The 23,100-nt window shown below is 43.0% G+C and overlaps 1 protein-coding gene across 6 annotated transcripts in view; it reads right to left on the minus strand.

Moving 5' to 3' along the window:
• The window catches only part of smap1 (small ArfGAP 1), a 321,183-nt gene that overhangs the window by 208,699 nt on the left and 89,384 nt on the right, over positions 1-23,100 (minus strand). For 3 of the 6 annotated variants that reach the window (XM_085800985.1, XM_085800987.1, XM_085800984.1), the window contains exons 5-6: positions 21,279-21,347; positions 17,318-17,377 (exon numbers count right to left, since the gene is read on the minus strand). In XM_085800985.1, coding sequence (XP_085657111.1) covers positions 17,318-17,377; positions 21,279-21,347 — 129 coding nt within the window. The remainder of the gene's footprint in view (positions 1-17,317; positions 17,378-21,278; positions 21,348-23,100) is intronic. The other 3 variants (XM_085800988.1, XM_085800986.1, XM_085800990.1) reach the window with 2 other exon arrangements.

Below are 23,100 nucleotides of genomic sequence, written 5' to 3' on the forward strand. Positions count from 1 at the left end.
ACCTTTCAAATGAGCCACAGTATGTGTTGGTGGCAATAATATAGAATACACTATGGCTCTAAAATAAAAAGTCAAATATGGTCTAATTTGCCGGTACACTTGACTAAAACTTTGGAAAGGAGCGCGGCACTCAATGAGTTAAAAAGTATAAATAGTTAAAAAGAGAAAAGTCATTCCGATAATGTCCAGAAAAAGCTGCACGTTTTGATATATGAATTGTTGAAATAGCACGAAGTATGAAGGACTAGTTTAAGTCTCCTTTTCTCAAAAAATCTGCTCCTACTTTTCTATTGAAGTCAATGAGCCACTGGAGCGGGTCTAGCTGCACAAAGAGGCTCACTGAGACAATTCTGTAAGTCTGTCTGCTGTTTTGAGCACATCATATGAGACACGACAAGTGTGGCTACAAACTGTGGAGAAAATCATGTGTCTAGAGTTTAATTTGTGGCCGTGCTGACAGTTTAGCCAGAAAAATTCTAGAATGTGTTTTTGCCTCTCTCCACTCTGGCTGACGATGTCACCACTCTAGCTCTGCTCGTTAGACGCAACACACACCCATTATAAAGCTGGATTTTGTCAAAAAACTTAATGATTTTAAAACTGCCAAATATCAGAAACTGTTGAAGATATCAATAATCTGAGTCATAGAGGAATACTTAAAAAGTTTGTCTACAGCTTAGAATTTGAATGAAGTCTCTAGCTGAAAGTATGTGGATGCTTTAAAGGCTGAAAGAAGTAAGAAGATTTGAAGAGTTTCAAGACTGTTCCAATGCATTCTCTATGGGCCAAAAAAAAAATCAGAAATAGTTAAATATTGCAAAAAGTATGAATAGTTGAAAAGAGAAAAGTCATAGCACACCTGTCCCGAAAAGGCTGAACATTTTGATGTGAGAATTGTTGAAATAGCACAAAGTATGAAGGACTAGTTAAGTGTCAAAAAAGGCGGAAGTTGTAAGAATAACTAGAAAAAACATTTCCAAGAATGGAAATGGTGTGAATGCTGAAAGCAATGCTGAATGAGCTGAAGAAATTGTTGAAACAATGCTGAATGAGCGAAAGAAAGAAAGAAAGAAAGAAAGAAAGAAAGAAAGAAAGAAAGAAAGAAAGAAAGAAAGAAAGAAAGAAAGAAAGAAAAAGACACAGAGAGAAGGGTAGATAGGGGGGTAGTAAGAAAGAAGGAAATAAATTGCGGTGGATAAATGAAAGAGAGAGATATACAGAGAGCGCTACAAAGAAAGAAAGAAAGAAAGAAAGAAAGAAAGAAAGAAAGAAATGGGGTAGAAACAAAGAAAGAGAAAATGAGTAGAAAGAAAGACAGAAACAAACAAACAAACAAACAAAGAAGTTAAAAGAAATGGGGTAGAAGAAAGAAAGAAAGAAAGAAAGAAAGAAAGAAAGAAAGAAAGAAAGAAGAAAAAGAGAGAGGGGGATGATAGATAGAAAGAGGTAGATGGATGGATAGAGAGGGAAATATAGAAAGAAGTTTTGTAAAATACAAATAAAGGAGTAAAAGAAAGAGAGAAAAAAGAGACAAAGGGTTTGAAAAAAGAGATAGATAGATAGATAGATAGATAGATAGATAGATAGATAGATAGATAGATAGATAGATAGATAGATAGATAGATAGATAGATAGATAGATAGATAGATAGATAGATAGATAGATAGATAGATAGATAGATAGATAGGACACACGTTAAAAGCTGCATCCTATGTCCTAGGATCCACCTGTAATTGTACTACTATTTATAGAGGTGGAAAGGTTAAACGTCTGAACTTAAATTCATGAGAAAAATATAAATTGCTGGAGATGTTTACATCAAAAGTATAAAATCATTGAGAGGCTGATGAATGTGAGCTGAAAACCTGTGTGTGTGTGTGTCTGGGTGTGTGAGTCTGGCGGTCTCTCTGTCTGCGTGTACATGTGCAGAAAGTAAAACTGTTGATAAGCGCCACAGAACTCCTCCCTCCCTAATGATCTGATTGATTAGACCTGCGTGGCAGCCTGCCCTCAGAAGTTACCATGGCGACTAACTGCTTACATTTTACGGTGTGGAACAGTGGTGTGTTGTGTCTGTTTGTCTGTTTGTGTATGTGTGCATGTGTGACTGTGTGTGAGTGTCTGTGTGTGTCTGTCTGTGTGAGTGTGATGCCTGTGTTTGTGCGTGGACATCCTCTGTCAGTCTGGTTTATCATGTGTCTGTGTGGGGCTGTGTTTAAAAACATCTTAACGAGCGGCCAGGCTGCACCTGCACTGTTCTATTTATAGACTTTGATAACGAGCTGGCCGCTACAGCTGGACCAACTGCACACAGAGCAGAGCAGAGCAGAGAGATTTGAGCTCGGAGCAGCTTCCGAAAACAGCCCATAAAAAGAGAACCGTACCTCTTATCAGAATGTGGTCCTGATCATCTGGGCAAGGAGACCTTCCTGAGCACATTGATGTGCATTAAATGTTTGTAGGGCAAAAACTTTTCTCAGGGTCGCAAGGTAGAAAAGGGGGGCATTTCTGTGTTTCTAAAAAAATCAGCTCCTACTTTTATATTGAAGTGGATGAGCCACTGGAGCGGGTCTAGCTGCACAATTAGGCTCACTGAGACAATTCTGTAAGTCTGTCACACGACAAGTGTGGCTACAAACCGGTGAGGAAATCATGTGTCTAGAGTTTAATTTGTGGCCGTGCTGGCAATTTATCCAGAAAAAATCCTTAATGTTTTTTTGATCCCTCTCACTCTAACGATGACGTCACCCACTCTGACCCAACCCCATACACACTCATTGAAAAGGGTGAAATTTGTCAGAAATCCTCATGTGCTTTTAAAGGATTTATCTCAAAAACGGTACAAGCTATGAAAAAGTTGTACATACAGGATGAATACATTAGAAGTTTGTCTACAGCTCAGAATTTGAATGAAGTCTCTAGCTGAAAGTATGTGGACGCTTTAAAGGCTGAAAGAAGTAAGAAGATTTGAAGAGTTTCAAGACTGTTCCAATGCATTCTCTATGGGGGAAAAAAAATCAGAAATAGTTGAATATTGAAAAAAGTATGAATAGTTGAAAAGAGAAAAGACATAGCACACTTGTCTCGAAAAGGCTGAACATTTTGATGTGAGAATTGTTGAAATAGCACAAAGTATGAAGGACTAGTTAAGTGTCAAAAGTATAAAGAAAATGGCCGAACAGAAGAACAATAGTGTGAATGCTTCCAGCATTCACACTAATAAGTATAAAGAAAATGGCGGAGTGGAAGAACAATAGTGTGAATGCTGAAAGCAGCTGAACGCTATTGCTGAACGAGCTGAAGAAATTGTTGAAACAATGCTGAGTTAGATGAAGAAACTGCTGAGGGAATGTTGAAAAAGGCTAAAGCTAAAACATAAAACTTGAAGGCTGAGAGATGAATATCTTTCTATGGGTGGAAGGAAGAGGCAAGAAAGAAAGAAGTAAAAAGACAGAGAAAAGGGGTAGAGGAAAGAAAGAAAGAAGATAAAGAGAGAAAAAGATGCAGAGAGAGGGGTATGATAGATAGAAAGAGATAGAGAGTGGTAGACAGAAAGCAAAGAAGGAAAGAAATAAAAAGAAAAAAGACAGAGAAAGAGACAGAGGGGGATGATGGATGGATGGATGGATGGATGGATGGATGGATGGATGGATGGATGGATGGATGGATGGATGGATGGATGGATGGATGGATGGATGGATGGATGGATGGATGGATGGATGGATGGATGGATGGATGGATAGATAGATAGATAGATAGATAGATAGATAGATAGATAGATAGATAGATAGATAGATAGATAGATAGATAGACTTGGCACATGTTAAAAGATGCGTCCTTTGTCAGTCTGATTTAGCTGTGTGTGTGTGTTTTTTTGGGGGGGGTGTTTTTATAAACATCTTAACAAACACCAGGTTCCAAACTGTAATTTTACTATTTATAGAGGTGGAAAGGCAAAAGTTAGGTCATGGAGAAGCTCAAAATCCTGACATCTCCATTAGGCGAACAAACTGAAATTTATGAGAAAAAGATAAATAGTTGGAGATGTTTACAAATTGCCCTCAAAAGTCTAAAATCATAGCCTAGAAATCTAGACGCACCCTAGCGGCAGCAAATATATTTGCTAATGATATAGTCTGGCTCGTCAGGCTACTATAATCATTGAGGGGCTGATGCATGTATGAGGCAGAGGAGGTTGGTCCTCTATTTTTCCAGAGGAAGATCAACATATTTTTAAGAAAGAGTAACTGGTTGAAATAAACCTTTACCAAATCATTTATAATATATTTTTTAAGCTCTTTTATGGAAGAAAATCCACTAAATCCACTTGAAACAGCTCAACAGCGCCGCCTGCAGGCGGAGGAGACAGAGTAGTCTGTGTGAAGAGCAGGGAGCAGGAAGGGGGGGGGGCTAGAGGAGGACGGAGGGCTTCTGTCCTCCTCTAGCCTCTAGACACATTGGACTTGGAAAGTACAATAGTTGCTCACCACAAAACCCCTCCATGTGCTAATGATCTGATTGAATACACCTGTGTGGCAGCCTGCACTCAGAGGTCGCCATGGTGACTAACTGCTAACCTTTTACTGGGTGGCAAAGTGTTGTGTGTGTGTGTGTGTGTGCGCACGTGTGTCTGTGTGTGTGACAGACTTGATGGCCACCTGCACAACAGAGCAGGAGCAGGGGTCTCATTTATAAAACTGTGCGTGGGATCGTTACCAAAAGTGTACGTACGCCCAAAAGCCAAGTTTTGCGTGCGGCAGTAAATATTCAGACTTATAAAACCCTGCGTACGCACACTTGCAAGCAAACTTCCCTTTATAAATCACAGAGTTCCTACAAGTGTGCACAGCTGAATCCGCTTCACGTTCCGCCCTGTACACGCCCTGTTTTAACCGTAGATGGTCAATGCAAACCACCACATGAATGCGATCTGCATGTCAATGAGCCTGACGTGCTCTTGTTCTGTCGCTGTTGTGAATCAGCTGCAGGTGTGAAACGTGACGTGTTGCTGCAGCTGTTAACGGCGTCAGCAGCACAGAGCGCACGCGGTGTTGTTTTGGTGCGCTGCCCTCTCACATGCTGGACCCGGTTCGGCACATAGTTACAACAATGACAACAGTTCTAATCTGAAACGAGTTATTAAGTATTCGTCTCCCTCTCCCTCCTTTCTCCTCCAGCGGTGCCGTGGTGCAGAATTACGCACGTGGCTCACCGCTGTATTATTTACAGTAATTAGACTGATCGATAAAACTTTGAATAATTAGCGGAATCAGTTACATTCTGAGGAATGATCAAACATGACACTTCTCTTGATAACAAGAAAACAGAATGTAACAATTGTGCGAACGATTACTGGATTTTTTTTCGAGGGTTTGAGATTTAATTGACTCTCGATCATATGTTCACACTCAGTATCATAGGAACATAGTTATTTACACCATGTATTTATCCCATGCAGCAGCGCCGTCCTCTCCTCCTGCGCTCTGGGAGTGGACAATATGACGGAGAGATGGTGGTGATTAAATATAGAGAAGGAATTTTGATTTTGAATTTTAAGTTAGATTCTAAGAAGATGTTTCTGAAACACCAGTCCGATGCAAAATAAGGGCGCTGTTGAATTAAATCACCGTGGCAACATGGATCTAACGCATACGGGTTGAAATTAAATGTGTGACGGCCGATAATAAAAACATAATCGTTCTTCTCAATCATCATTTCCTGAGTCTGACTTCAGTTCACCACCACACCGTCTGTGTCGCCAATTCCCCTTTTCCTCCAAACCATGCGTACGCATGGGTCAGAGTTTGCTTAGAGCTGCGCACATTCTCCCGTCAAGTTTGTTTTTTATAGATCACAACCTTGGCGTGAAAAGTCACGTACGCCACTTTCAGCCCCGTTTTGTGCGTACGCAACGGTTATAAATGAGACCCCGGAACAGTCAGATTTGAGCTCGGCCCAGCTCTCCTAATGACAGCCAAAAAACAGAGAACCGTACCTCTTATCAGGATGTGGTAGAGACTATCTGGGCAAGGAGACCTTCCTGAGCATTCTGATGTGCATTAAATGTTTGTAGGACAAATAGTTTTCTCAACCTGGCTAGTTAGAAAAGGGGGTCCTTTCTCCTTTTCTCAAAAAATCAGCTCCTACTTTTCTATTGAAGTCAATGAGCCACTGGAGCGGGTCTAGCTGCACAAAGAGGATCACTGAGACAATTCTGTAAGTCTGTCTGCTGTTTTGAGCACATCATATGAGACACGACAAGTGTGGCTACAAACTGTGGAGAAAATAATGTGTCTAGAGTTTAATTTGTGGCCGTGCTGACAGTTTAGCCAGAAAAATTCTAGAATGTTTTTTTGCCTCTCTCCACTCTGGCTGACGATGTCACCACTCTAGCTCTGCTCGTTAGACGCAACACACACCCATTATAAAGCTGGATTTTGTCAAAAAACGTAATGAATTTAAAACTGCCAAATATCAGAAACTGTTGAAGATATCAATAAGCTGAGTCATAGAGGAACACTTAAAAAGTTTGTCTACAGCTTAGGGTGTATTCACACCTGTTTAGTGCGCACCCTGGTGCGCACCAAATGTTAAAATGATACATTGTTTCATTTTTCAGTTAGTGCGGTTGCGTTCACACCTGCTTTTTGTCACTCGGGACCAAACTTGGAGAGCGTCATGTCTCCATAACTACCGGTTGGAATCTGGAAGCGCTGATTGATAAAACGTTCATGATGGAGACTCAAGTAGTGCCGGTTGTTAGTAGCTCTGGTCATTTATTTCTATATTGTTTGCATGTATAACTCTGTTTGGTACTTCCGGCTGGTTTCCGGTTGCGTTCACCCAGCTCGGTCCCGTTAGTTCCCGGTTAAACATTAAACACGGGCGGACCTCTGCTGCTCGGTAACCACGGTAACCAGCTGCTCCGCGGACCCGAGGGACGGACCCGCCGACCTGTCCGGTGTCTGAGCGGACTCAGCGGACACGCACTGACCGGCTGCCCCGCTGCTGCTGCTTCGTTTGTGGGGACAGAGCTCCACAGCACCGGAGAACCGGGCGGTCCCCCCGCTGCTTTAACCCATTGTCGGTGACTACGGGAGCCCTTTTAGCTCAAACTTGTTGAGTTCGCCTGGCAGTTGGCTCGCACCAGAGTGCGGTTGCTTTCACACATTAACTAGTGCGCACCAGAGTTCGGCTGGAGCCGAACCGAGACCACCTCCTCAGGCCGCACTAGTTTTGGTGCGCATTAGAGTGCGATGTGCTTTCACACTGACCCAAACTGGACCAAATTTAGTGCGCACCAAATTTAGTGCGCACTAACACTGCAGGGGCCTCATTTATCAAAGAGGGTGTAAAACTGCTACTATTTTTTTGCGTACGGCGAAAAGCCGAAAATGGCGTACACCCGAAATATCTACACCATTTTCAGATCAATCAAACTGTGCGTACGCACAGGTGTCCGCAATGTTCCATTGATAAATCACACCGAACCCAAGTAACTTGCGGATGTGACTGCGCCTCCAACCCCGCCCTCTAAACGCCCAGGCCCACCATATATGGTCAATGCAAATCAGCACCCTGCAATATAAATTAGCCATGTGCGCTCTGTGGATTTGTGGAGTGACGTCAGTGGAAGACGAACCATGGCAGACAAACGTGCGAAGAAGCGAAATTTCACGGAGAGTGAGGTCCATGTCTTTGTTGGTGAGGTGCAGGCGAGGAAAAAAGTCCTCTTCGGCAGGTATTTGAACTACCTCTGTATGATCACTTCGTCTTGTCGTGTATTTAGGAACAATAACATGTAACTCAGAACACATAGAAAATCACAACAGATGAACACATGTTGGACCAAACAATTTCTCGTCCGGCAACAATATCATCTAATCAGCCACAGCCCCGGCCTCACCAACAAGAGGAAGACAAAAGAGTGGCAGGAGGTAACGAGAGCGGTGAACGAGGCAAGTGTCACGGCGAGGACGGAGACGGAAATCCGCAAGAAGTGGGCCGATTTGAAAGTGGGTTTTAATCTGCAATATGGCATATTAATACAGCATAATCTGTAATGCAATAATGTCAACACTGTCACTACCATTGTTACAGAGAGAAGCAAAGAAAAGACTGTTCGCCCACCGCCAAAGTGTGGCGGCCACTGGTGGGGGACCAGCAACCCCCGACCTCACCCCGGTGGATGTCATGATCGGGGACGTCATTGGCACCGAGTCGGTGGAGGGTGTTGTGCCGGCCGAGGAGGGGGACTCGGACATGACCATGAGGGAGACCCAGACTACAAATGAACCCGGTAAATCACAGTTTTAATCATTCATCCGCCACTATGGCTGTCCAGTGAAAGAAAATTAATTCCAATAAGAAAATGATGTGGATTTTAACATATTTCCTCAGACTCGGAGGTGGATGACAGCGAGGAGGGGGAGTTGGTCCGCACAGTCATTCCCAGCTCGCTCCCCGGCACCAGCGCACCAGGCCCCAGCTCGCTCCCCGGCACCAGCGCACCAGGCCCCAGCCGTGCATCCGAACCCAGCAGGGCAGGGGGAAACCGGTTGGGGGTCCTAACGGACACGGTGCTGGAAGCGCAGAGGGACACTCTGCAGGCTCAGAGGGACACGATGGCTGCAGTCGGTGCAGCACAGCATCACGTGCCCTCAGTCCCCGTTGGTAACCCTCATGACGGGGAGGGGGCTGTGGGTCGGGATCGATGTGCTGGGGAGGAGGGAGGCCCGGCGGCAGCGCAACCCCACGCCTCAAGGCTATGTTGTGCAGGATTGCACAGGCCCAGATGACGCGTCAGATTTTCTTGGGCTGATACAGTAGCCTGCCACCCAACGCATCCAAACAGCGCCACCGGCCTTTCAGTAGCCCAATTGCGCGCTCAACCACGCTGCGCGCACGGGCATGGGTCTCATTATACTGGGTTTCCTGGCCACCCTGTGGGTCCAGGATGGGAACTAGCAGCCACTCCTTCAAGAAGTAGCCACTGTCACCTGTAAGTCACAAAGATGGGGTGAGTATCAGCCTTAAATTGTTGATTATAAGCAGCAGCTTTCAATGAATGAGTGTGTGTATGCGCTCACCAAGAAGCCAGCCGTCACGCGCAGCGCCTGCCTCCAGTCTCGCCCCCACACTGCTGTGCGTCAGGATGAATGAATCATGTGTAGAGCCAGGCCACCGTGCCACTACATTTGTTATGAGCATGTCGGCGTCACATATGATTTGGGTGTTGATCGTATGCACATGTTTGCGATTCACATAAACAAATTCATTCACAGATGGTGCCCTAATCATAATGTGAGTGCAATCAATGGCTCCGATTACATTGGGGAAACCGGACATTGCTGCAAATCGCCTTTTTGTATTGGCCTGCTCCTCCACAGTGTAAGGGAACCGAATCTACTGATCATTCATCCTGATTATGCCATCCCAGACTGCAGGCATTATGGCGCTCAGTGACGGCTGTGATATCCCGGATCTATAACGAAGAGATGTTGCAGGATTAGATCATTCCCGGCAGGGGCTTCAGCCACAAGGGTGAACAAGTTAATGTTAATGTTATCATCCACACCTGTCGGCTAGTTCCCGCTGGTATGTCCCGGTTGCCAGGAAACCCAGTGTGGTTAATACCTGTGCCAAATCATGTGTCACTTCAGAATTTCAAAATGCAAACAGGTTTCATTATTCAACGTTACTAAGTATTCAACAACTATGTAGGCTATGTGGTCCATGGACCTACCTGTATTGGTACTGGTATTGCGTGTGTGCGGCGGGTGCTCCTTTCCAATGCTGGACCCAGTTCAGCACATAGCTCCAAGAGCACGGCTCTAGGGAGTCTAAATCGGCTGATCAGCCAGTCATCATCATGGGCCAGCAGATTGTGGTGGTCCCGGAACCCCCGCTCCCTCCGCATGGCACGTGCGAGGACGTCCAAAACACCCAGAATAGCTGGATCCATGTTGTGCCATTACGCACAGGCGCACAGGCGCACCGGCGCGGTATTTATATGCTTGCCGCACAGGTGTGCTTGATCATATTTAGCTACCTCACACAGGTGTGCTTGATCATATCTTGATAGCAATTTCATCTGCAATTATTTGGTTTGATGGTGCGTTTTATATATTTACTGTACCGTTTTTAGCTTGTGTGTGGACAGACTGTGTGCTGTCTATATTGTTTGTCTATGTGTGGCAAGGTGAAGAGGGCCCGGGCGGGGATTGAACCCACACCTCCCGGGTAATAGTCACGCGCGCTTGCCAGTCACCCAAAGGGACATCCCCGCCCGGGCCCTCTTCACCTTGCCACATTCTGGCGTTGTTGGCAGGATCCATGTAGCACTAGGGGTGGGTCCATGGATTCCTAATGTGTGGCAGCCTGCGCGGAAGCACGAGGACGTGCTTGTGAAAAGAGGGGGAGAGATGTGACAGTTGAGGTTCCTGTCACTATGCCTCCAATTGATCATGTGCCCTGGCTACTTGGCCAAAGGGATGTCCCTTTGGGTGACTGGCAAGCGCGCATGACTCTTACCCGGGAGGTGTGGGTTCAATCCCCGCCCGGGCCCTCTTAACCTTGCCACATATGTTTCTTTGTTTATGTCAATTAATGGACTTGGAGTCTGTAAAATAAAGCTACACTATATTACCAAAAGTATTCGCTCACCCATTCAAATGATCAGAATCAGGTGTCCTAATCACTTGGCCGACTGTGAAATTTGGTGGAGGAGGAATTATGGTACGGGGTTGTTTTTCAGGAGCTGGGCTTGGCCCCTTAGTTCCAGTGAAAGGAACTTTGAATGCTTCAGGATACCAAAACATTTTGGACAATTCCATGCTCCCAACCTTGTGGGAACAGTTTGGAGCGGGCCCCTTCCTCTTCCAACATGACTGTGCACCAGTGCACAAAGCAAGGTCCATAAAGACGTGGATGACAGAGTCTGGTGTGGATGAACTTGACTGGCCTGCACAGAGTCCTGACCTGAACCCGATAGAACACCTTTGGGATGAATTAGAGCGGAGACTGAGAGCCAGGCCTTCTCGACCAACATCAGTGTGTGACCTCACCAATGCGCTTTTGGAAGAATGGTCAAAAATTCCTATAAACACTCTCCTCAACCTTGTGGACAGTCTTCCCAGAAGAGTTGAAGCTGTAATAGCTGCAAAAGGTGGACCGACATCATATTGAATTCTATGAGTTAGGAATGGGATGGCACTTCAGTTCATAGAATGAGTAAAGGCAGGTGAGCGAATACTTTTGGTAATATATATATATATATATATATATGTATATTAACTTCGATTAAGTTACATGATCGTATTTATATTATATATATATATATATATGTGTATATATGTGTATACATATACATATATACCATAGACTGTAAAAAGAATGGACGTAGCGTCCGTGACGTCACCCATTGGTTTGGGAGAGTCTGTTTTGTGCCGCTACTACGGGGGTTTGAGCTGCGCCATGTTGGATTCTACTTGCCATATTTGGAGCGGTGCGGCCGTTGGCCGGCCGAGAGCCCGCCCACTGGCCTCGTAGCAGCGGTCGCCGGACCTGTCACTCAACGGTTCTGCGCCCTAATTGGCCAGAACTTTAAACCTAATAACAGTAAAACGGTAGAGTTTTAAAAAAAATTCACCCCCCTCAGAGTGTGTGCGGGGGTAGAAACTATCGGTTGAGACCAAAAAAATGAAATGTACCAGGCTGTAAATATGTTTTTTAAAGCTGTAAAATCGGCTATTTTAACATGGGGCTCAATTGGAGTTGCTCCCTTCTGGAGCCAGCCCCCAGCGACAGCCGAGGGGATTGCAGCTTTTTGAACGCGGAAGTGAGCTTCACTTCTCAGACCGACAACTGCCCCCTTGATATATACATATATATATATATGTATATGTATATTAACTTCGATTAAGTTACATGATCGTATTTATATATATATATATATATAAAATCATAATATGAAAATCGCACATGACTGACTTATTTCGGAATGTTTCCTTAACGGCTTTGATTGTCTTTTAAATATTATCCGCGCGCACACTGCAGTTCTCTGACTCAGCAACGGTGTCGCCAATTCCTCCTGTTCCTCAAAAAAGGCGTAAATCACGGTACGCCAGCCTCAAAATGGGTGTAAATGTCTGCACTTTTCCCCGTCAGGTTTTGGCTTGATAGATCCCAAATTTGGCGGAGAAAAGTGCGTACGCACAAAACGGGGGAAAAATGGTGTAAAAAAAGGTGTATCCATGATGATAAATGAGGCCCAAGGTGTGAATACACCCTTAGAATTTGAATGAAGTCTCTAGCTGAAATTATGCTTTCAGCATTCACACTAATAAGTTGAAACAAAATGGCCGAACTGAGCAACAATAAAAAAGAGAATAAAGATTTGAATAACAATAGTGTGAATGCTTTCAGCATGCTTTCAGCATTCACACTAATAACTAGGAAAAAATCCACACAATAGCCAGTTCCTCCAGTCCTATTTTAATTGATGTCATTTCCTGATGTTATAGCAACAAATCAGAGCTGAGAAGATCAATTGCTAATCAAAAAAGATAATCACAATATAAGAACATATAAAAAATAATCTGCTTTTAGGTTTTGGTGTTTGTTAATGAAAAATAATTGTGATAAAAAATGTATCTAAATGTTAATAGTGGAGAACAGACCCATGTGGTTACATTTTACTCTCAGCTCTCGGTGGATACAGCTGCCCATAGCCTACATTTCTGCTCATGTAGAGCATCTGAACACACACACACACACACACACACACACACACACACACACACACACACACACACACACACACACACACACACACACACACACACACACACACACACAGCAGTATCCACATCACTGGAAGCCACAGTATTCCCTCACTGCTTCACAGGCCATGGAAATACTCTGAATTTACCAACCATGACCCAGAAACACACATATTCAGTCCTGTACTTCCCCGTTTCTCACTCTCTCTCTCTCTCTCTCTCACACACACACACACACACACACACTGAGGATATGCCTTATATACCACAGTCCTGGCACATATGCACATGAGCTCCATTACACACCCACAACAATGACCTCTGCTCCAGACCTCAGTTAGCGCAGATGAAGCCTGAATTATGTCATTTACTTGTAAAGGTGTGTGTCGGCTAAAAGAAGTCATCTCATGTATCTGCTAAGTTCTGAATGTGAATGTTACGCAAGTCGTCTTTCATGATGTTAGGACATCTTTTTCTGGAGCAATGAACATTTAACAAAAGCTAAATTTGGCTAATTCTGCCAGCAGCAAGAGCTTCACTTACTACACCCGGTGATGTAATGTTCTTTTCTTTCTCAAAGACAAGGAGGAGGCTGCTCGACAGAAATCATCTCAGACGTGTCAGAAACTTCGGTTTTAGAGCCACTCTCAGAGCTGTGGATGCTGTGGTTGTTTTTTTATGATTCTTTGTTCACACATCAGTGTGTGAGTGAGAAATTCTCCACCCTGAGGCACAGAGCAAAACTAAAGCATCTATGAGCAGCATGAATGTTTATGAGGAGCCCCCCCCACCACCACCACCACCGTCCTCTCCCCCCGAGGACTGAGCTCCTGCACACAGAGGTGGAGCGACTCGCCCCCTCTGTTGTCGCACATCATGCATTCGCGACGGTGCGCTGACACACACATAAAGAAGGCAGCACTTCTCAGGCCCTTCGCTACCTTTGCTACCAACACACTGGTGTACACATGAAGCACAATCAGTGTCGCCGGGCTGCACTCTCTCGGCCTCGGCCTCCGTGATTTCCCCTGCTTGTCACTGCGGGGGCACTGGTAGGACGGTCTTCATGGTGAACGCGGAGCTTCTCAAAGACAAACACACGAGCAGCTACTGAATTTGAATTTCGATTTGCATTCTACACGCAGAGATGGTTGAGACTGGCATCTCTTTCCCTTGTGTTAAATCATTACAAAGATCTACTGCATCTCATTCTGAATTTTGCAAAAATCTGAAAACATAAACCCACTTTTAAAATCTAGCTCTGAAGATGCATTTATTACAACAAAAGGCAATTAAACTCACAGCAAAAAAACATTTACATGTCATTGATTCTTAGGTGAACCAACTTGTCACTCACTGACAGACTGTGATGGGAATAACGGTGTTATAAATCAACTTAAAGGGACAATCGAGGAGTTTGTATTTGGTTATAAAAGAGTAATGTGGATTAATTTTACATTCCTACACTTGTTAAGGTGTCCATTTTCGATAAAAATATCGTCTTGTCTTTATCGTCATTTTGTAATCATTATTACCGTATTGACCCGAATATAAGACGATATTTTTTCCGTCAAAAAAAGTCTGAAAAAGACAGGTCGTCTTATATTCGGGGTCTAGATATTTATATATGCAAATCAGCGAGTGACACCAAACAACGTCTGCCCAAGCAAGTCAGGGCTTTTGGAGAGATGCAGCCGCATCTGAGAGGACGATCAGTGACAGCTCGGCTCAACTCCACTCGGTTTAGGTCCTTTTAATCACAGCTGACTCCTTCACAGTTCCTTCAGGGGCGGGGTCGTCGTATCACAGCGGCTACGGCCGCGTTGTCGCTGGGGACAGGGACACACCGGATGCGGAAGTGCCGAATAGCTGCAAAGCGCCGAGAAGCTGAGCCAGTTTTTCGGGGCCCATGTTAACCGATTGTGTCGTTCACACCAGACGTCCTGCAGCAATCGCGTCAAGCCGGGCAGGTCAAACAAAGAAACACGAGAGAATCTGGTCAACTTTCAAAATGAAAACAATTTTCAAAATAAAACACTGCAACTGATGCGTGTGCGTTTTTGTGTAAACAGAGTGCAAGAGAGATGGACACACACCCACACATAAGAGATCAGTGGGCGCTACAATCAACAAGAACGTTATTTCACAGATACTGAAAACATGATTTTAAAAAGACTATTTTTTTCTTTGATTTTGTCTGAAAAAGGTATTTTTTCCAAAGACAGGTCTTGAAAAAGGGGGTCGTCTTATATTCGGGTCAGTACGGTATTTAGTGGTCGGCTCACCCAGCATTTCCTAGTTTCGGTTTCGCTGAAGGTCATGGGAATAACACAGCTGAATCGCTGTTTATGGTCGGAACTACGACGGTATCTGATCGTCTTCGAACCTCTGACTTTAATTCTCGATTTGAAAACATTGTTGGCAAATGTTTTTGCTTTTGTCCGTCTTGCGCCGGTCCAAGAATTTCACCATGCGCGGAGGCTCATGAGAAATGTAGTGTGAAAACACTTGGCTTTCCAAAACTCCTCGTAGTCCCTTTAAATTAAAATGCGCCATTACTTGACTGAAGAAGTCCCATCACAAAATAATACAGTAAAGTAAGTAAACGTTATATGCACATTTCTTTCAATCATCAGCTAGTCGGAAAAAAGCCGTTTATCTGGAACTACGTAACCAACTCACTCGGTATTCCTCCGCACAGACAGGCTCGACGACAAGCTGTATCACTCCGCCTATCAGCTGTTTGGATCAGCGGTGTGTGGACGATACTGAGTGAGTGGGTTAGTTCCAGATAAACGGGGGTTCGGGGCCAAGTCCAAATATGTGAGCATTTTATAAAAAAGTAACGCAATAGTTACTTTACCTGGTAATTAGTTACTTTTATAATGTAGTGACTAATTTACTAACTCAGTTATTTTGGTAACACTTTATGATAAGTACACACTATAAATCATTAGTTAAGCATTGACAAATACTGAATTATTCATTTATAACGCATCAATACTCATTAGTATGTAGTTTATAACTATAACTAATTACATTTTTAAAGTAATGTGCCCAACACTGCCGACAGACAGTTAGTCAGTTCGGGTCGGACCTCGGGCTTCCTTTTTTTCTCTCATAAAACACGTAAATTGTTGTTTGTTCATGTGTGAGTCTCAGACAAATCTCCCACTCTGCATCCTGTGCTGCTGTGGGCAAAACCACTGAAACATTACTGCCGGAAAATGCAGACAATAGGCATGTGCCTACTCCACAGCTGCAGCTGTGCGTCAACAGCACGCGCACTGGTTGGTGGATAAATCTCCACAAAGGCACCGTTCCCGCAGCAAAAATGTAATCAACAGCGCCCGCTGATCAAAGGGCAAGTGTCGCCTACAGCAGTACGTTAAGTCCCGGTACCGGAGGGGCCAGATGACGTGAGGCAGAAGACGAGTGCTGCGTCAAGCACGCCGTTTTTTGGGGGGGGGGGGGTTTCGGGCCAGGCTGGGTTCGGGCAAATAATTAATGCTGCTGTGTCGGGTCCGGGCTTAATACCCTGTGGGTCGGGTCGGTTCGGGTTGTAATTTTCAGGCCCGTTGAGAACTCTAACCCAGACGTTGTCCTCTGATGGACCTGAACCTTTAACCTACAAATTACTGACAATTATATCATTTTGAGTGTTTCTTTTTTCCCTGCCAGAGATTTTCTAACATTTAGAGAAGAAGGAGTAAATGGAGTAGTAGAGGGAAAGAAAGAGAAAAAGAGGTGTTAACGCTGTTCAGTAGTGAGGATGTGTTCAGAGTTAATTTTGAAGGAGAAGAATGGAAAATTGATTTGCTCGAGGAAATTCTGTTTAATTGCACCACGTGAATTTCATTTAAATACCGTATTTCCTCTAATAGTAGCCGGTATCTATTTAATAGCCGGGTCTGTTATAATGGCCGGGGGCGTGGTTTACACGAACAAATAAAGGCCGGCCCCAAATACAGGCCGGGTCAATGGGAAAAAAACAAACAAACAGAAAAAACCTGAATTTCAGTCACTGTGGATGCACTGGTCTCAGGCGGCCAAACACGGATGCAGTAACCCACAAGTGCCAGCAGATGGCAGTAGCTAGATCTGAAGTGCCACATGAACCCACGCTTCAAGGAAACAGTCACTGACAACTCGACCGAAGAGAGCTTTAGCAGCATCGCTGCTGTTGCGGTACCTGCTACAGTAATGTGTAAAAAAAATATAATTAATTGTAGGCAGAATGAAAACTGAGCACGGTAACTGTCAAATTTGAGCACCAGCATGAAACAGAGGAAGAAATAATAGCCTCTCTCAAATATAAGCCGGTCTCCAATACAGGCCGGTTCCCCTGGGCAGCTAAAGTAAATAAAGGCCTCGGCCTCTATTAGAGGAAATACGGTACCTCTGCTTTTAGAAATACCAGACCTTGATATGAAACACTGTTATGATAAAAAAAAAAATCAGTGTGATTCACGTCATCACTTATGGCTGTATTTGTCCAGGTTACATGAACTCTATCAAGCGTGCAGTGTTTGTACCTTTGTGTTGTTGAGTCTCTCTTTATCAACGCCCTTCTCTTTCTTCTTCTCCCGCTCCTTCTGTGGAGAAGAGAAGAAGAGATCTGCTACAGTTAATACAGCAGGTATTATTCATTCATGTCAGATCATGTGCAGTCGGGCCACTGTGCCTCTACACGTCCTGTGCATGTTCCAGCACATGTATTCACTGATCAAGCTCAATTTTCTACTCTTGGAATTACAGAGCTTACAAGGCATCCTTTTAAATCACTAGAGGCGAGTGTAACATTAACAATAATAATCAATCTTCATGCATACTTTGACTGAATCTGAATAGAATCTGCATTATTTAATGAAGTGCAGTATAACAGCACATATAGATGCATAAATCATTTCTGCAACAAAGAGCATATCATATTCATACCGGACATGTCCCTGCCCTGTGATGCTATAATTAGCAATATAAAGCTAATTAAGAATGCTGAAAGAAGGAACTTTTCTTCATTAAATCACCATTTGACAATCATTATAATATTCTATAGGAGGTGACATGAGGCCCTAATGATTAAGATTTGCTATACCTCATAGCAGGTTGAAAACAATTAGATCTTTCACTCCTTAATGTGATTTTAATGCACTCAGATTTAATGTGCAGACATTATTAGCGTGCAGAGAGTTGTTGTAGTGTTTTCAGGTTAATGGTTCTGTCTTGCTTTGTTATATGTAAATGAGTCAGTGCTGATGCCAGCCACCAACATGCTTCAGTTAATGACTGTCAGGAAACCAAAGAGAAAAGCTTCAGCTTAGCGAGTGAAGCCTCCAGCAGAGCCATTATTGTAACAACAACAGTCTGTTTGCTTCATTAAATGTTCAGGGTTTTTTCAGTCTTGAGAACATAACAAACAGAAAGGAATAGTGAATAACATCAATATTTAGAGCCATGCAAATCAGATTTAACTAAAATGATTCTTCTGCCACTGTTTTTTGCATATATATAGTTTCAACAGGTTCTGCAGCAGCAGATCCTGGTTCCTGTTCTGTTCTGGTCTTGAACTAAATGACTGAGAGTATATTATCTGTGAGGCTCTGGCTCTGGCTCTGGCTCTGGCACCAACTCTGTGACTCTGTGAGCTAATGAGGCTAGCACTGGGCAATTTTCTCCAGCTGCATTATACTCCCATCTGATCCCAGGCTATTATACTCCCATCTGATCATCGCTAATAAAACACTGCAAATTACAGCTGGGATCTCCCTCCACATATCATTGGGCTTTTGTTTCTCACTTAATTAAACAGTTAACATGAGGGGCAGTGATCACATGGACCCCCTCCCTCTTTTAGCCAACCTTATATCATAAATAAAAGCTCAAGTTTACTGCTCACGATAGAGCAAAACAACAACATTTCGGACACAGGCTCCAGCCCAGACATCTTCTTAACTAAGTGAAATGACCTGGAAGTATCGCTCAGCTAAATGATAAAGGAGCTTCACTGCTTCCTAGCTCATCTCCTTCAGCATAGGATACAGTGGACCATCATATAAGAAAGGACAGCAGATTAAGCCCACAATTCCTTGCTGCAGCAACATCAAGAGCAATGTGTCACCGTAGTTTCACAACAGATCCACACAAATGTAGAACCCCCAGCACTAAAAGCTTCATTATTTATATTAAATTATGATTTAAATAGCTCAAATTCCTCTGTATATTGCATTCATGTTATCTTTTTTAACACCTCAGTGCATTTACAAGTATGTCCATCTGTTATGAATAAAGTTTGTATTTAAAAAAGCCTAGTGTAAGCACAGTCAGATATTCAAAATAATAATATTAATAATAATAATTAATTTCATTCATTATCCATATGACTTATCCTTTCAGTGGGAAGTCAAGGAGAAGTGCTTAGGGAAAACTGAATCATCCCTGATGTGTAGCGCTGCACAACTGTCATTTTTACTATAAAATGCAATACAGTGACATGCCAAGTTTGGGCACCCCTGGTCAAAATTTCTGTTAATGTGAACAGTTCAGCAAGTGGAAGATAAAATGATCTCCAAAATACATAAAGTTAAACATGAAACATTGTTTTTGCAATATTTTAGTGTATTATTTTGGTTTGCTACAGTAAAAGGAAACCGAAGCAGCAGCCTGCAAAAGAATGTGAAACCCAGGAGACTTGAGCTCTCAGAGAACTTTGACCAAGGTATCAGACAAGATATTTACTATTACACACTCTGATAGTTTACTAGGTACTAAATATACAGGGTGGCCAAACCTTTGCTGCAATCCTTTTTCCTTTTCTCTTATTTGAAAATGTACAACATGAAAATAAAAAAATATATACTGTTTAAAATGTAAAGGGAATGTGTCATTTGTAGGTCTTTTGGAGATCATTTCATCTTCTGCTTACCTGTTCACATTAACAGACATTTTAACCAGGCATGCCCAAACTTTTGCATGCCACTGTATGTTGTATTGAGTTTGTTAGCAGAAAGTTGTGTGCATACATGGACATGTTGCATGCAAAAGTTTAAAATGATCATTCACTGCAGCTCAAGGTAACGATCCTGTTGATTCTTCCCGTCGCTGAATGAATCAATATTTTAAAGCTAATCAACTTAATGTGTGACAATGCATTTGATCAATTCTTCTGCTCTTTCGCTTCGTGCTGGAGCTGGTTGTGAACATAAATCAGGCAGCTGATAAAACTGTGGAGTCTCTGTCCTCTCATCCAGCACCAACTGATGATGAATCTTGAGTCATTTCTAACTTTTTAAGACCTAAACCCAATTAAACTCAACAAAGTCTCTGTGGCTTTTAACAAGGATTTAATAGCGCGATCCAAAGCTAGAATCAGATTTGATAAAACTTTGTTGAACTACTGGAAGATAACACGTAGGAATTAATTAGGAAAAACAAACATAATTCTCTGATCTCTTGCCTCCTTGGACGTTGTTTGAGCTTTACATAGTTGATCCGAGCGTGACGTCTTTTACACGATGTTTGAATAAAACCTCGTACAAGGTCTGAGTGACAGAAAGAGATCTCTACAGTGTTAGAACATAATATTAGAACTCTGGCGCTGAAAGAAAAGAGATTTTCTGACATTATTCAGGCAACACTAGAGTTCTCATGATTAGTCACCATAATCGACAACATCAATGCTGAAATTGTGCTGATGTAAAGTGAGGATAACTGAAGAGTTGATGGCAAATATCACTTTAGTTTTACTGTTGAGTGCAATAAAAACTAATAAGTTCTGGTTCTGGCAAGCAGTCTCTGCATTTCCCTCTAAAACAACTCTGTCTGGTAACGTTGTGTTATTATCTCATAGCGTGGTGAATGTGCAGGTCACAACTTGTCCACCAGAGCGTTGTGGAGTTGTTGGATTGTGTATTTGATGAGTTTGATGAGGGAAACCAAGAAATCCCATGAGCCTCCGTAGAGTGCAGCTCGCAGCTCTGCTCCGCCGTTCTAAAAATAGCTTGCACCGACAATTAAAGGTAACAAACCTACTCCTAAGACTATAGGGATTGTGGCATTGGGCCAATTTGCCAAAATGTTGAACTATCCCTTTAAGCGGTGTGAGAATTATTTTCTATGCTCATAATGAATTTACACTGTACAAATGTAAACAGAAAATTTTTAGGCCTGAATGTGGGTTGTTTTACACTGACTGACCATGTGAGTGTTTGCAAATGATCTTCTTGAGGAAAATTAATCATTCAGTTTAATCAAGCAATCTATAAGAGTTGATGGATTGATTAATGCTAATACAGCCATTAGTGGCAGCCCTGGAGTAGCTAGCTGCCACTCAAACAGTCTGCAACTAACTGAGTATCGTCCATTGTTGCGGTGTCTACTTGGGCCAACAAAACAGTGACACAGGACATGATGACAACACCACAACCACTCTACAAGACAACACGGCAGCAGAACACAACCACAACACGACACCAGAGTGTAGAGAAGGGAGAGCTGTACCTCCTGTCTGCTCCTGTCAGCCTGGGAGGACGGTGAGGTGGAGGGAGGAGCAGCTTCAGAAGACTTCTGCTGGAAGACAGAGAATTTCAGACAGAGGGTTAGACGCAGACAACAGAGGAAGAGGAAGAGGAAGGGGGAGGGCAGACAGGAAGAACCAAGAGAACAGACTGCGGAGAGAGAAGGAGCAATGCAGGGAGAACAAGAGTGAAGTAGAGCAGAGAGAGAGCTGAGTTAATTAGAGGGAATGAAGGAGATTTTTCTCCACTACAGCGGAGTACACTTTGCTTCAATAGATGCAGCGAGCCAAGGTTATATTCAGCCTCACAGCTGCACAGAATCAACGGTGTCAAAACAGGGACTCACAGAGCAACAAACACGGCGCGGTTATGGAGTGCAGGGTTGACCTCCATTAACCCGCCACTGACCTGAGAGGCTGACTGAGCGCAGGTCTGAACTGAACTCTGCAGACTTACTGGCAACACTGGCTGCTTTCACAACCCGCTTTTTTTTTTTTTTATTCCTTCTGAGCTCATCAAAGTGTTCTGTAGAGAAGGAAACGAGGATCAAGCAGGGCAACAGCAGCCATGGAACAAGTTGACAAATGTGAAAAAGGTAACAGGAAAAGAAAAAAGATAAATGCGGGGTATTTCTGTTATCCTCCCAGCGGTCTCATGAAGAGCTGCACAGCTGGAGGACACAGCCAATTCAGAGTTTCAGCAAGAGTCCACTTGAGGTACCGCAAAACTCAACTGGACACTGTGGACTCAGCTTTAGTTGTAGTCTTTTTACACATCCACACATTTTGTTTTCTTGTCATCGCGTCTTTTTGTGTGGATAATATGTGAAACTTGTTTTTGTAATCATCCTTTCAAGGCCTTAAAATCTATCTTCCCCTATTTAACTTTCCTCCTCAGGGCAGTTCTACATCTTCAGGGCAGACTGGTTAGTATGCCAGCTTCAGTAAAAGAAAAGACTTACAGTATTAGATACAAGAGTCAGAGTAAACAGCTCCATTTTCTCATTGGCTTCCCTGAACAGAAAAAGGTATAAATGTCACAAATGGATGGGTATCACTCAGGATTTAACAAAGTGTGATACTTGTAGTATTTTTGGCCACTGTTGGTCGTGTCAAGTGTTAGCAAGTGTTTCCCTCCAAACATAAATTTTGAACAAATATGAATAAATATTTAATGCCACAGAGGAAGCTTTAACCCACTGTTGACCACTGAAGTCTAGCAGAAGTATAGGTGGGAGACAACACTGACATGTACCTTTATGATGTCGGGCTACAGTTACTTCTTTACACAGCCAGGATATAAAGCAACTATTTAAATCCAGTATTCTCTGTTGTTTTGAGCTCCATGTTTGGTCTCCACCACCTCCTGAGGGTATGTTTAATATCTTCTGCTGGTGCTGTGCAGGTTGTGAGTTTTTAGAACAGTGAGAGTCAAGTATTGATTATAACCACTTTAAAATTTAAAACCATGTTTCAGAGCACTTCAAAGCTCCATTGTTTGTTTGTTTTTTGTTTTTTAACTTGGAGACATTGACCTCCATTCACTTTGCAAAGTTATAACGATGAACGTGTTAGCAAAACACACACAAAAAAAGATCAATTTACACATCAAGATACAGAGCAACATTGGCATTTTGTTTTTATCTGGCAAACTGAAAGATTTAAAGGAGCAGTGTGACATTTGGAAGTGAGATGAGAAGATCTGAAATCATTTCATCTGTGAGTTAAAGGAGACATATTATGCCCCTTTTCCACAAATTAAAATAGTTCCTATAGGTGCAGTGTTTCCTCCAGGATTTTTTTAAA

Source organism: Trachurus japonicus, chromosome 15 (genome assembly GCF_045865225.1).
Source record: "Trachurus japonicus isolate A0001 chromosome 15, Traja_1.0".
NCBI classification, from domain to species: domain Eukaryota; kingdom Metazoa; phylum Chordata; class Actinopteri; order Carangiformes; family Carangidae; genus Trachurus; species Trachurus japonicus.